The 13,993-nt window shown below is 42.2% G+C and overlaps 1 protein-coding gene across 6 annotated transcripts in view; it reads left to right on the top strand.

Annotated features, from left to right (window-relative positions):
• Positions 1-13,729, top strand: part of ADGRF1 (adhesion G protein-coupled receptor F1) — a 46,467-nt gene extending 32,738 nt beyond the window's left edge. For 5 of the 6 annotated variants that reach the window (XM_078446978.1, XM_078446974.1, XM_078446976.1 and 2 more), the window contains 6 exons: positions 68-256; positions 2,931-4,304; positions 6,413-6,454; positions 7,471-7,530; positions 12,094-12,160; positions 13,389-13,729. In XM_078446978.1, the coding sequence (XP_078303104.1) occupies positions 68-256; positions 2,931-4,304; positions 6,413-6,454; positions 7,471-7,530; positions 12,094-12,160; positions 13,389-13,462 (1,806 nt within the window). In that variant the 3' untranslated portion in view covers positions 13,463-13,729. The remainder of the gene's footprint in view (positions 1-67; positions 257-2,930; positions 4,305-6,412; positions 6,455-7,470; positions 7,531-12,093; positions 12,161-13,388) is intronic. The other variant, XM_078446979.2, reaches the window with a different exon arrangement.
• The last annotated feature ends 264 nt before the right edge of the window (positions 13,730-13,993 follow it).

Raw genomic sequence — 13,993 nt, 5'->3', positions numbered from 1 at the left:
GGGTAAAAATGTATATGAAACACAAGCATTTTGTTGTTCTCTAGAACTTAACCATTTTTATTCCTAGAATTTCAGTGTGATCGCAGGCAATGCCACTGAGGCAGCTGTGTCATCCTTGGTGAGAAATCTTTCAGTCGTCATTCGGCAAAACCCATCAACTACAGCTGGCAATCTGGCTTCAGTGGTGTCCATTCTGGACAACGTCTTGTCTCTGTCACTGTCAAGTCATTTCAAGGTGTCTAATTCAACCATGGAGGTATGGTCTGCCTGTGCTAGAAGAACTCACTGTATTTTTTTTTTAAAGTTTATTTATTTATCCCGAGAGGTTGGGGAGGGGGAGAGAGAGAGAGAGGGAAAGAAAGAATCCCTGATGTGGGGCATGGTCTCCTTAACTGTGAGATCATGACCTGAGCCTAAACCAAGAATGGGACACTTAACTGACGAGTCACCTAGGCATCCTAAGAATTCACCTTAGGTGTGCTCCGTCTCTTAGGAAGAATGATAAAAGCCTGAGTTGAAGACGCACCACTGAAAAAGACCAAAGAGGGTGGATTCTTGATTCTGGCTCAGGTCACAATCTCTCAGGCCCCACATCAGGCTCTGTGCTGACGCTGTGGAGCCTGCTTGAAATTTCCTCGCTCCTCTCTCTCTGCCCTTTCCCCACTCGTGTTCTCTCTCTCTCTCCCTCTCTGTCTCTCTCAAAATAAGCTTTGGGAAAAAAAGACTGAAGAGTCATGTAACAGTCTTTGTATGAGCTTTACTGCTTCCTCCACAGTGTACAATGAAGTCACAGGATTGATTATGTGAGTTCAAAGAGGGGCTGCCTCTAGGCAGGCTTAGAGGAAGGAATGAGCTTCTCCACTGTGTGGCATAGGTGCCAACTTTCTCCTGTCTCTGCAGTTATATTTCCTGTGGCTAAAAGCTCTAATTTTAGTAGTATATATTTTAAGAACTCCCTCATTTTGACCGGGGAATTCAAGGTTTAGTTTGGATATTTAAATTTTTTTTTTTTAACGTTTATTTATTTTTGAGACAGAGAGAGACAGAGCATGAACGGGGGAGGGGCAGAGAGAGAGGGAGACACAGAATCAGAAGCAGGCTCCAGGCTCTGAGCCATCAGCCCAGAGCCCGACGCGGGCTCGAACTCACGGACCGCGAGATCGTGACCTGAGCTGAAGTCGGACGCTTAACCGACTGAGCCACCCAGGCGCCCCTAGTTTGGATATTTAAAAATTAGTTTAGGGGCACCTGGGAGGCTCAGTCGGTTAAGTGTCTGACCCTTGATTTGGCTCAGGTCATGATCTCATGGTTGTGAGATCGAGCCCCATATCAAGCACTAGGCTGGGCATGGAACCTGCTTAGGTTCTCTCTCTCTTCCTCTCCTTCTGCCCCTCCCCTTCGAGCGTGCACATGCTCTCTGTCTCAAAAACAAACAAACAAACAAACAAACAAAAAATAGCTTAAAATTTATGCAAGTAAAACTTGCTTACTAAGAAATGCAAATAGGCAAAAAATAATAATAAAGATATGTAATCTGGTCACCCTAGAATAGCCATTGCTTACATTTCAGGTATCACCTCAGTGCCTAGAAAATGACAAAATGACAAGTAGCACATAGAAGGTACTCAATAAATATTTCTTAACTGAATGTCCTTCCAACCATTTTGGATACATGCATTGTGTATGTTAAAGTACATAATATTTTACACAACTGGATTATAGAATGGATATGTCAGAGATGACATTAAATATAAATAGGCTAAACTCCCTGAATCAAAGGAAAGATGCTCAAAAAAATTTTTTTTAAAGCCTGGCTTTGTGCTGTTTACTAGAAGCCAGCTAAAACAAAACGACACAAAAAATTTAAAAATAAAATGAAGAGCACAGAGCAGGCAAACAGAAACCAAAAGAAGGCAGAGGTTCCAAGGGGCAGTACAAGAAGCATGCTATGGGACTCAGGGCAAGAAGCCACAGAGGGCTCATTTAGGGTGAGACTCAGTCAGAGTGACAACGCCTGGGGCGTTGACAATGCCTGGGAACCTGAGCCATAAGCCAGAGACACGGTCCACCTTTCAAGGGCTTGTTAGGAAAAGGAATCTCTTAAACTAAGACTGACACTTAAAACCCACAACAATTCCATGCTTCTTGGTTGCTTGTCCAGTTTTTAAGGATTTTTACTTTATATTCTCTTCTATTAAATGGTCATAAACACACATGGATTAAAACTTGAACGTCCATGACATGAATTTAGAACTTCTGATGTTAGCAAAAGAAACATAATGTTGGAGAGCAGTTCAAAATAACATCTTACTCCTTGAGCCTCAGCTGAACTATTAATAAGGCAGCCATGTTGGTCATCTCTGAGGACAGAAATGGGCCCTGATGCAACCCACATCACAGGATTCTTTGTCAGCCATGCTGGATCCCCAGTGTGCATATGAATGCCCCCGGGAGATCACTCTGAGACTTCTATGATTCTGCTGACCCAAGTTTCTTAACCCAAAGCTTCCACCGTGCAGAGCAACTAAGCTGATTATTGCTGATGAATTTGAATGTGGTCCTCAACCGAGTCAACTCTCTGGGCATTTGTACTATACTTTTTGAAAAAAAAAAAATTTTTTTTTTTTTGCATTTATTTATTTTTGAGAGACAGAAAGAGGCAGAGCACGAGTGGGGGAGGGGCAGAGAGAGAAGGTGACACAGAATCCGAAGCAGGCTCTGGGCTCTGAGCTGACAGCACAGAGCCCGATGCGGGGCTCGGACTCACAAACCGTGAGATCATGACCTGAGCCGAAGTCGGACGCTCAACCGACTGAGCCACCCAGGCGCCCCCGCTATTGTAGTATACTTAATATTCTAATGACTCTCTGCTCTTAGTCCTCTGAACTGCTTATTCAAAATGCAAACCGACTTTCATCCTTGTATTTCAGGATGTCATCAGTATTGCTGACCACATCCTTAATTCAGCATCAGTAACCAACTGGACGGTGTTACTGCGGGAAGAACAGCATGCCAGCTCACGATTACTGGAGACACTGGAAAACATCAGCAGCCTCGTACCTTCGACAGCTCTGCCCCTGAGTTTCTCTCGGGAATTCATTCACTGGAGAGGGATTCCAGGGTCCCATAGCCAACGTGAGATGGGTTACAGCTATGAGGCTAAAATATTCCCCCCAAATACTTCCATTCCCATCAGAGGCCATGTGTTAATTGGGTCAGACCAATTCCAGTGGTCCTTTCCAGAAACTATTATCAGCATGGCCTCATTGACCCTGGGGAATATTCTATCCATCGCCAAAAATGGAAATGCTCAGGTCAATGGGCCAGTGATATCCACGGTTATCCAAAACTATTCCATAAATGAAATTTTCCTGGTTTTTCCCAAGACAGAGTCAAATCTGAGCCAGCCTCACTGTGTGTTTTGGGATTTCAGGCATTTGCAATGGAACAATGCGGGCTGCCACCTAGTGAATGAAACTCCAGACACGGTGACGTGCCAATGTACTCACCTGACCTCCTTCTCCATACTGATGTCACCCTTTGTCCCCCCTGCCATCATCCCCTTTGTGAAATGGATCACTTTTGTGGGACTGGGCATCTCCATCGGAAGTCTCACCTTATGCCTAATCTTCGAAGCTCTATTTTGGAAGCAGGTCAAGAAAAACCAAACTTCCTACACGCGCCATATTTGCATGGTGAACATAGCCTTGTGCCTCCTGATTGCTGATGTTTGGTTTATCGTTGCTGCCACTGCAGACTCCACAGTAAGCTTTTCTGGAGTCTGCATAGCTGCAGTGTTTTTTATGCACTTTTTCTACCTCTCCTTGTTCTTTTGGATGCTCATGCTTGGCATCCTGCTAGCTTATCGGATCCTCTTTGTGTTCCATCACATGGGCCTGCATTTGATGATGGCTTTCGGGTTCTGCCTGGGCTATGGGTGCCCTCTCATCATATCTGTCATCACCATTGCCGTCACGCAACCTGGCAATGGCTACGAAAGGAAAGACGTGTGTTGGCTTAATTGGTCTGATAAGAGCAAACCCCTCTTGGCCTTTGCTGTTCCTGCACTGACTATTGTGGCTGTGAATTTGGTTGTGGTGCTATTAGTTCTCACAAAGCTCTGGAGGCCCACTGTTGGAGAAAGGCCGAGTCAGGACAACAAGGCCACTATTGTCCGCATGGGGAAGAGCCTCCTCATCCTGACCCCTCTGCTGGGCCTCACCTGGGGCTTTGGCATAGGAACAATAGTGGACAACCGGAATCTGGCTTGGCATGTTATTTTTGCATTACTCAATGCATTCCAGGTAAGAACAATAAGAATAACTTCTTATATCATCAGGTGATGGGAATGATTATAGAGAACTGAGGTTGGTAATACCACTCTGGAGGTTATCTCCTCTCCCGGCCCCACCAGGTCTGTAAACCAACACTGCCTGGCAACAGTGAATAGAAAACAAACAAACAAAAGGATCCATATTTTCCAAGAGTTATTCTTATACTGAAGCAGAATATTAGACTTCTTCAGTAATCCATCCCAGGATTTTAATTTTTGAGAGAGAGACAGAGCGTGAGTGGCAGAGGAGCAGAGAGAGAGAGAGAGAGACACAGAATCTGAAGCAGGTTCCAGGCTCTGAGCCATCAGCACAGAGCCCGATGCGGGGCTCGAACTCGTGAACCATGAGATCACCACCCGAGCCGAAGTCGGACGCAACCGACTGAAGTCACCCAGGCACCCCTCCATCCCAGGATTTGAAATCTGTTTGAGTTCATATAGCTAACGTTAATCCCTCTTGCTGCTGACTCAGTCCCCTTTCTCTTGGGCAGACCTCTCTGCAAAAGCACACAGGGAAAGGGAAAGAAATCAAGAGTGATTGTTGACTCTGCATGGTGCAAAGGAAGTCTCTAGAGCATGACAGAGCAGGAGCTGGCAAACTGTAGCCAGCTCTGTTTTTGTAAATAAAGTTTTATTGGAAGACAGCCACAACAGTTTTTTTAGATACGGTCTGCGGCTGCTTTCTTTACACTGGCAAAACCGAGCAGTTGTGATCGTATGACCTGCAAAGCCTAAAACATGTCCTCTCTGGCTCTTTCCAGAAAAAGTTGGCCTACCCCTGCTGCAAAGCATGGGTTTTACATTCCACAACCAGAGAGTGGTCAGAGAGGAGGTAGACAAAGTAATCTTTAGGATTTGATGAGTCTGGAAGAGAGCCTTTAATCCTGGTTTGACGAAAATTTGCTGGTCCCCTCTGGACAATGATTCGGGAAGGTGGTGGTTAAACATTTGAGCTCTGTACTTGAATAGGTCTCAGCTCAAATATGTCACGTTATCAACTGTGACCACTAAAAAAAAATTATTTAATCTCTCTTTCAATTCTTTCATCTGTTAAACAGGGATAATATCATTACCTGTATCATAAAGTAGATATGAAGATGAAATGGCATAAGTTAGCTCTTAGCACAGTGCCTGGCACATAGCAGACGCTAATAACGTCTTCTAAAAGCAAGTGGTTTTCCACCTATGTTAGCATACTGGTGAATGTTTTCAGTGGTAGGACAGAGGGCAAACCTCGAAAGCACGGACCTAATGGTGACGGGCTTAGGGAGCTTCTGTTGAGGGCAGACCCGTGGTGATATGCTGTGCGAACAGGCACCAGTTGAGGGTGCTCTGACAGGGAAGAGGATTCCAAGGTACAAGAAAGCCTCTTCCAGGGGTTCCCCAAGGGTGGACCTGATGGAAAGGGTGCAGCTAAAGGTCCTCCGTTTGATCTTAGGGTTGGACCTCAATGCCCACTGCTGTCATAAATGTTTAGTCAATGTTTATTTAATGCCTATTCTAAAGAAAGACTAAGATATAGAGGCAGATGGAAGTGATTTGTATTGGGTGTAGGATGACACAAAGGGGAAAAGAAATCTCAGCATGTATTTATTTATTTATTTATTATTATTACTTTTTTTAACGTTTATTTATTTTTGGGACAGAGAGAGACAGAGCATGAACGGGGGAGGGGCAGAGAGAGAGGGAGACACAGAATCGGAAGCAGGCTCCAGGCTCTGAGCCATCAGCCCAGAGCCCGACGCGGGGCTCGAACTCACGAACCGTGAGATCGTGACCTGAGCCGAAGTCGGTGCTCAACTGACTGAGCCACCCAGGCGCCCCTCAGCATGCATTTAAAACTTTATTCACTCACTTCTTTATACATTCGACACAAACATTTTTGAGTGCTTGTGTTATGCCAGGCATTGGGGAGTGACCCAGGGTCCTTGCCTTCAAGGAGCCCACTGTCTAGTAGGAAGACAGATAAGAAAACAACTTCCATGTTGGGTGATAGAATAGTAGTACATATCAGTGCTTCATTTTTCTGGAAAAGATAAGACCATGCACGTGATCTATTCTTTTTTTTTTTTTTTTTAGGGTTTTTTCATCTTATGTTTTGGAATGCTCTGGGATAGTAAGGTATGTGTGTTCATTTCTCTCTTTATCTCTTTCTTCTTCTAATCCAGGCATCCAACCCAATAAGATTTCTGGGCTCTTATTCACAATAGAGATGAGACCCTGGGTACTTTTGTAATCAAATTTTATAATTTTATAAAAGGCAGACTCAGGAAGACTCAGTGGAAATACTCACCTCTGAAAATAAAACTATATAGAACTAATCACAACATATAATGTGAACATTGTAGACAAAAAAGGGAAATTGTTTTTACTTTTCATTTTGCCACTTTTATCCACCGTTTGGCAGTCATTGAAGAGCGAAAGTACTTTCAGGAAGGTTGAATTTTCTGTTTCTCCTCGATTAAATGTATGCATTTACTTAGAACATGCTGGAAGGAGTATCTCCTCCCATATTTCTAGAGTTTTATATGGTAAATATTAAATAGCCTTTAACATTAAATAAAATCTCTAATGAAGGACAACCAATGTGAGCAAAAGATTATAGAAAAAATTTTATATCAACTTGTTTCATTATTTTGCCCAAGCTTTGAGCAAGTCTGTTGAGAGACGTAAAGACAGTAAGCTAAGCGATATGGACTTTGTTTTAATAAGAAGATAAGAATATTTTATAATTAGCACAATTTTAGCACATATCCAAAATCCCTGTTTACAGAGAAGCAATTTGGTGTTCTTGAGGAGACTAAATAATTCTCTTAATGGCATCATTCACATGGTCAGGAAAGTCTTTACTTCAAAGATAAATTTCAACTTAGCAATTATTATAAATTACTATTTGCCTAGGATCTGAATTATGACAGCTTTTGGTACTGTTGTTCTTTGTTGAATCTTAGATTTGTTTATAGGTAAAGCAAACAAATATAACAAATCCTTTCATCAGATAGTCATGGTTAAGGTCTATTAAGTGCTTCCAGGAAATACCTCTAGTAAACAACAATTCCAATCTGTAGTTTTGTTCTGGATTTGTCTTTTATGATTGAATATGTGCCTGTCTTCAATATTTCTTTGTTGCCTTATAGCTGCGACAATTGCTGTTCAACAAATTGTCTCCTTTAAGCTCTCAGAAGCAAGCATCAAAGGTAATCATCTGCTGCCATGAGTCCAATGCCTGAAGTTCCGGTTTCATACTTTTCTCTGTGTGCAGTTTTATAGCAAGCCCACTTTTGCATAACCCCTTGAGTTTCCGGCACCATTATATTTCTGTTATCTGGCATGGTTCCTAGCACAGCGTCAATACTCATAAAGTTGAGTGAGTGAGACAATGAATGAGTGAATGAATGAATGAGTGTATAAATGAATGAATGAGAAGGCAGGGAAAGTTACAAAGATGTTCAAGCACTGAGGTCTGTGGGAGTTCTTGTGGGCAACTGCCTTAGAGCAATCATTTGCTTTAGTCTGACTTTTCTGCCAATATCTAGAGTCAGTGAGACCCTTTTCTCTGAATGACTTTCTGGACCTCCTGTAGACCATTTTGCTTTCATAAAAGTAAACGGTGAAGTCCTTGATTAACTTCTAATATGTGAAATGTCCTCTCTGAGTTTTCCCTCTTAAGTGGGTATAACTGTCCCTTGCAACTGTAGCTGTTAAATCTACAAACTGAGACATTTGTATGGCAACAGAGGATTCCTGTTTCATTCTTTGCCATTATAGTGCAATCCATTTAAGGAGAATATAGTAGGAACAAACTCCTTTGTGTTCATATTTTGCATTTTTTTTTTCAACGTTTTTTATTTATTTTTGGGACAGAGAGAGACAGAGCATGAACGGGGGAGGGGCAGAGAGAGAGGGAGACACAGAATCGGAAACAGGCTCCAGGCTCCGAGCCATCAGCCCAGAGCCTGACGCGGGGCTCGAACTCACGGACCGCGAGATCGTGACCTGGCTGAAGTCGGACGCCCAACCGACTGCGCCACCCAGGCGCCCCAATATTTTGCATTTTTGAAGTCAATTTAGTCTTTTGCTTTTCAGCAAAGCACTGAAGGCCTTTCAGAACGAGCTCTAAAGCAGAGATTTTTGTGTTTGATAAAAGTCAACTGACTTAAGTCGATGTAAACCTACATGGTGTTTAGAGATTTTTATAAGGGACAAGATAATCTTTTGAAATAATAATAGTAAAAAAAAAAAAAAAAAAAAAAAAGCCCAACTGTGAAGAAATTAACCTTTGACCTTAAAATTTTTCCCTGGCTCTGCATTTCCTAGTACCGGGAATTGCTGTGAGTTAGGGATCGGTGGCCCGTGAGAGCATACCTGCCCTGTATTTCTGACTCAGTAACCAATTGGCTGAATGATTTTAGGAAAGTCACATGGTACCTTTTGGTTTTAATTTTTGTTTCAACTGTTAATATTAACTGTTGGGCTGGTCACTCAAAGCAGAAGTTCTGATTTTCTGTGATTTTGAGTTTATGTCTTGAAGAACCAAACTCTTCAACCAGGAAAAGTGAAACTAAGAAATCACTCACTATTCTTCAGAAAAGGAGGGAGCTACAGCATATGTGACTGCATTATAGAAAAACCTAAAGTTAACAAGGTAACACAGGACACCCCCCACCCCACCAAGCAAGAAGTCAGAATTTTTCTCATTTGAAAACCAAAGAGAGAAAAACACCCCAACATAAATTATAACAAAAACAAAAGTAAGGATGCCCGACAGTGTTTTTTCTCCCTGTTTCTAATGTAGAGTGTTGACACTGGTCAGCAGGCAGCTGTGGTCACTGAGGCATCTTGTGGATTTGTACTCCTTTTCCAATGTCATTTTTAAATCAGATGACAAAAGTGGGATTTTGTTTTCGGGTTAGGTGGCTCACTTGCTTTAAAATAAATGTATATTTGGCAGAATAGAAGATGGGTGTTCGTAATTTCCCAAGGCTCATGGAGACCCATGGTGTCCCTTTTAATTTCATCACAAATTACCACCATTTCCTCACTTAGACATTATGTAAATTGATGACATTGATCATTGGGGTCATGGGGTGCAGGAGTGTGGCTAGATGAATACCAATTTTGTCCTTACCAGAGAGTCACTCCCCTTGTGTCAGCAACTGAGCAGTGGGCATGGGCCAGGTATTAGGTATCCCCTCCCTCTAAAATGTTCTTGCAAAGGGAGAAGCCACCACTTGCTATGGGTGAGAAAGCACTGTCCCCTCCAGCTGTGACATGCATTGTTTTTACTCTCATCTATTGGCTGTTGCTAAAGTCAATGATATTCAGCTACAGGAAGACTGATATGTATGTTGCAAATAGTTGCAATATGCCTGGAGGAGAAGAGTGGATCAAGAGGGATGAGGAAGAGGTATTGTGTTACAAGTTAAGCTGAAGCCGCATTTCAATGCTGAGGAAGTTTGAATGTAAAACAGGAACCCAGATGACCCCGGGTGAGGAATGAGAAGGGGAGGAAAAGATACCTCTGTGGGAATGTTCCTGCAAGAAACTCGTCATGAGAGAAAAGAGAGTGAGGGTGGAAAGCAGACGCAGACTCAGGACAGCAGTGATGGTAGAGCTGAGTCACAAGGACGTGAGCAAGTCCATATGCTGGGAGGGATGAGCCAGCAAAGATAGTCTGAAGACAAACGGGGGTTGGGAAGGATGACTGAAGGAAGAAGATTCTTGGGAAGGCACATGGAATGGCTCGACTTAAGACAGAGGGGTCAGACTCTTCCCTGGACACAGGAAGCATCAGTTTGATGCAGATAGAGCAACGTGTGCAGATTGGGTCAGGGGGTGAGAGAATTCAGACCGGGATACTTTTTTGTTTTGTTTTGTTTTTATAGTAGGAGAAAAGGCTATCCAATAAGAGATGGAAAAATGGATGTCAAAATAGGGGTCTTAAAAGGGCAGTGAAATTTGGGTTGTTGGCTGAAAGGAATGAAAGTAGTCCACAGTGTTCTCCACAAGGACCATCCCTCAAGCCGCCATGACACTGTGTGGACCCATGGTGCAGTTTCTCTCGAATCCTTGCTGAGGGCTCAGGGACCCTTCTTGGCCCTTCCATCGTCTCTAGCCATGTTCTCTGCAACTCTTCACCAAGAGGCAGACACTGGTGGCCCCTACAGAATTTCCCTCCAGAGAGAAGTTATTTAATTGTTTATGGTTCCAATGATTCAGGTCCTTTTATTTGACCAAGAGCTTAACCCCATATATTCACATGTCTGAAGAGGCTGCTTTATCCCAGACCATGTAGAATCCCTGAGTGTGTTGAAATCTAAGCAATCTAAGATTCTTCTCTCTCTATGGGGCAGGATGCAGTTTTAAAAGCAATGATAATGACCGTAGAATTTTTCTTTAGTATATGTTTACTAAGTCCTGAATCTAGAAAATAAATTATTTTGCTTTGGAAGTTTCAGACATTTCTCATTCCTCTCTCTATGATAATCTTTTTCCAGAGCTCAATGTGGGGTAGCAACTTCTATATTTCCATGAAAATCAGGAGCTATCACTGGGTTGCCCACTGCATATAACAAGAACCTTTTTTCTTCCATCTTGATTTAGCTTCCTCATGATATGGACAGTGATAGAAAATGGATCTTATTCTTTCTAATTATTCCTGGTGCCTAACATAGTGTCTAGCATACAGTGGTACTCAATAGGAGATGTTAAATTGATGAATAAATCAACTGCTGAGTGGAAAAGGATACAGTGTATCTTAACACATTTACCTTTCCCCATAAGAACATATTCTTCATTTTAAAAATTTGATTTCAGTGAGATAATTCAGTTTTCAAATTTTTGAACTCTATTTAGCCTCTGCAGCAGTTGCTAAAGGATTATTCACAAAGGGATTTGAATGCTAAGATGAGTGAGAATAAGGCAAAGTTTTATTTGAGACCATTTTTATAGAACTATTGTTTTTCCCCCCTGGGGTTTCTTTTCTAGTGATACATGTGTGAACCAAAGAAATGTAAGCATAGACATGAAAAAAGATAATGCCTTCTTTATTTCATTTATTTATTTTAATGTTTATTTTTGAGAGAGAGAGAGTATGAGCAGGAGAGGTGCCAAGAGACAGAGGGAGACACAGAATCTGAAGCAGGTTCCAGGCCCTGAGCTGTCAGCACAGAGCCCAACATGGGGACCCACGAGCTGTGAGATCATGACCTGAGCTGAAGTTGGACACTTAACCGACTGAGCCACCCAGGCAACCCAATAATGCCCTCTTTAAAACTTCTTTCTGGTTTGGGGCGCCTGGGTGGCTCAGTCGGTTGAGCGACCAACTTCGGCTCAGGTCATGATCTCACAGCTCGTGAGTTCGAGCCCCACGTCGGGCTCTGTGCTGACAGCTCAGAGCCTGGAGCCTGCTTCGGATTCTGTGTCTCCCTCTCTCTCTGCCCCTAACCCACTCGCATTCTGTCTCTTTCAAAAACAAACATTAAAAAAAATTAAACAAAAAAAAAACCCCTTCTTTCTGGTTTGTTGTTAGAAGTTGTGAGAATATACAGGAACACAAGATTCACTTAGAAATAAGTCCTTAGACATTTTAAAAAGATTAAAGCAGGAGAAAGCGTAAGAAAGGAGTACTCTAATAAAACAGAATAGTGCACCATGTAAATGGAGTAAAGGTTCACTAATGACATTAAGATGTCGGAAATGCAGAGCATCACTGAACGAATAGAATTAATTTCCGAATGACTTGTTTTTCTTTTATGCAGCAGAACTCAACAGATGTATCTGCCAAACCCAAATTCCCAAAGCCTTTCAACCCACTGCAACACAAAGGTGAGTTAACAATAAGCCAAAGGTTAATAAAAAATAGAAGAAAGAATATGAATATATCACATGAGGAAAATTGAAGGGGTACTTTTAAAAACCTCAGGTGGGAAGTATAGGAATATGAGCTGCTCATATGTCTGAAGTTCATCTGGATGGTGCTCAGGGCTGACCGAACATTGTTAGGGATTTGAGGGTCATGGAGACCCATGGTGTCCCTTTGAATTTCATCACAAATTACCACCATTTCCTCACTTAGACATTATATAAATTGATGACATTGATCACTGGGGTCATGGGGTGCAGGAGTGTGGTTAGATGAACACCAATTTTGTCCTTACTGGAGAGTCACTCCCCTTGTGTCAGCAACTGAGCAGTGGGCATGGGCCAGGTATTAGGTATCCCCTCCCTCTAAAATGTTCTTGCAAAGGGAGAAGCCACCACTTGCTATGGGTGAGAAAGCACTGTCCCCTCCAGCTGTGACATGCATTGTTTTTACTCTCATCTATTGGCTGTTGCTAAAGTCAATGATATTCAGCTACAGGAAGACTGATATGTATGTTGCAAATATTTGCAATATGCCTGGACGAGGAGAGTGGAACAAGAGGGGTGAGGAAGAGGTATTGTGTTACAAGTTAAGCTGAAGTCACATTTAAATGCCCAAGTCTCACTACATGTTAAATTAGGTTAATATCTTTATGAGGGCAGAGAAATGGGCCACTCACGTTAGATTCTAAGAAAAGTTATTTGAATTCCAAATAAAGTTCAGGTGCTTGAACTTGAAAAGGCTTCCCTCCCCAAATGTCCAGTGTGCCCACCCAGAAACCTTGGGTCCTGTTATCACTGTCACCAACCAGCCTGAGTGTTGTTTACAAATCTCTTAACCTTTTTGGATGTTTGTCCCTCGTCAATAATATGAAAAACCTAAGAGATCACAAAGTTTCCTTCTAGCAATTACATTTGATGATCTCAAACCTACTTTATCTCATCTCTCAGCCGTATCTGAAAGCTGTGGTGCTTCTCTTCTCAAATGAGAGATGTCTGATAAACGCAAGTCTCTTGGAAATTAATGAAAATGTGGCTGCCTATCAGCCAACTACACATTCTGTAGCTTTCCCTATCATCTTTCCGGAGCTGTCCAGAGTTGTAAGGACCTGGCTAGGCATATTTTCATTTTGGTCTCATGCTTGATTCCGACATAGAAGCAGTAACTCTTATTGTGTCTTTCCTCTCCTAGGCATTTATGCTCTTTCCCATACTGGAGAATCATCAAATGACATCATGCTAACCCAGTTTTTATCAACTGAATAAGGCTGCGAACCATAAAATCAAGGGAAATTTTTGGTGCAACTTGACATTTAGAACTAAATGTCAGTGAAAAAATTAGCACAATATTAGATGGAATTTTCTGATGTGGGCATCTGGAATAAAATGAGAAGGTTTCAGCGGCTCCATCACTGCTCTTTTTATCTTCATTTAAACGGAACCATTTATTTCCATGTGGTTTGACTCAAAGGAATTGCTTCATAAACGCAGGAAAGTAGGTTTTATTAGAAGCTGCATCTGTTGTACCAGCTTTTCACTGCCACAGACTGCAGTTTCCTTTTTCATGAAATAACATTCTTGTCGCATTCCCAGGCATCTGAACTGCAGTCAGAAAACGTCACGAAATCACCTGAGATAAATGGATGGCCCACGTTCACTTCCTATCAAAAATTCATTGGTGCAAATTTCCTAGAGAAGAGGCATTTCCCTCCCAAATTTTCCAGTGGGATTTTATCCTTTTTTTTTCTTTTTTAGGTTCAGTCACTTACCTTTGAAACTTATTCAGAAATAAAATGA

This window comes from Panthera onca, chromosome B2 (assembly GCF_046562875.1).
Source record: "Panthera onca isolate mPanOnc1 chromosome B2, mPanOnc1 haplotype 2, whole genome shotgun sequence".
Taxonomy (NCBI): Eukaryota; Metazoa; Chordata; class Mammalia; order Carnivora; family Felidae; genus Panthera; species Panthera onca.
Note: the sequence above shows the minus strand (reverse complement) of the source record. Positions and strands in the feature narration are given on the sequence as shown.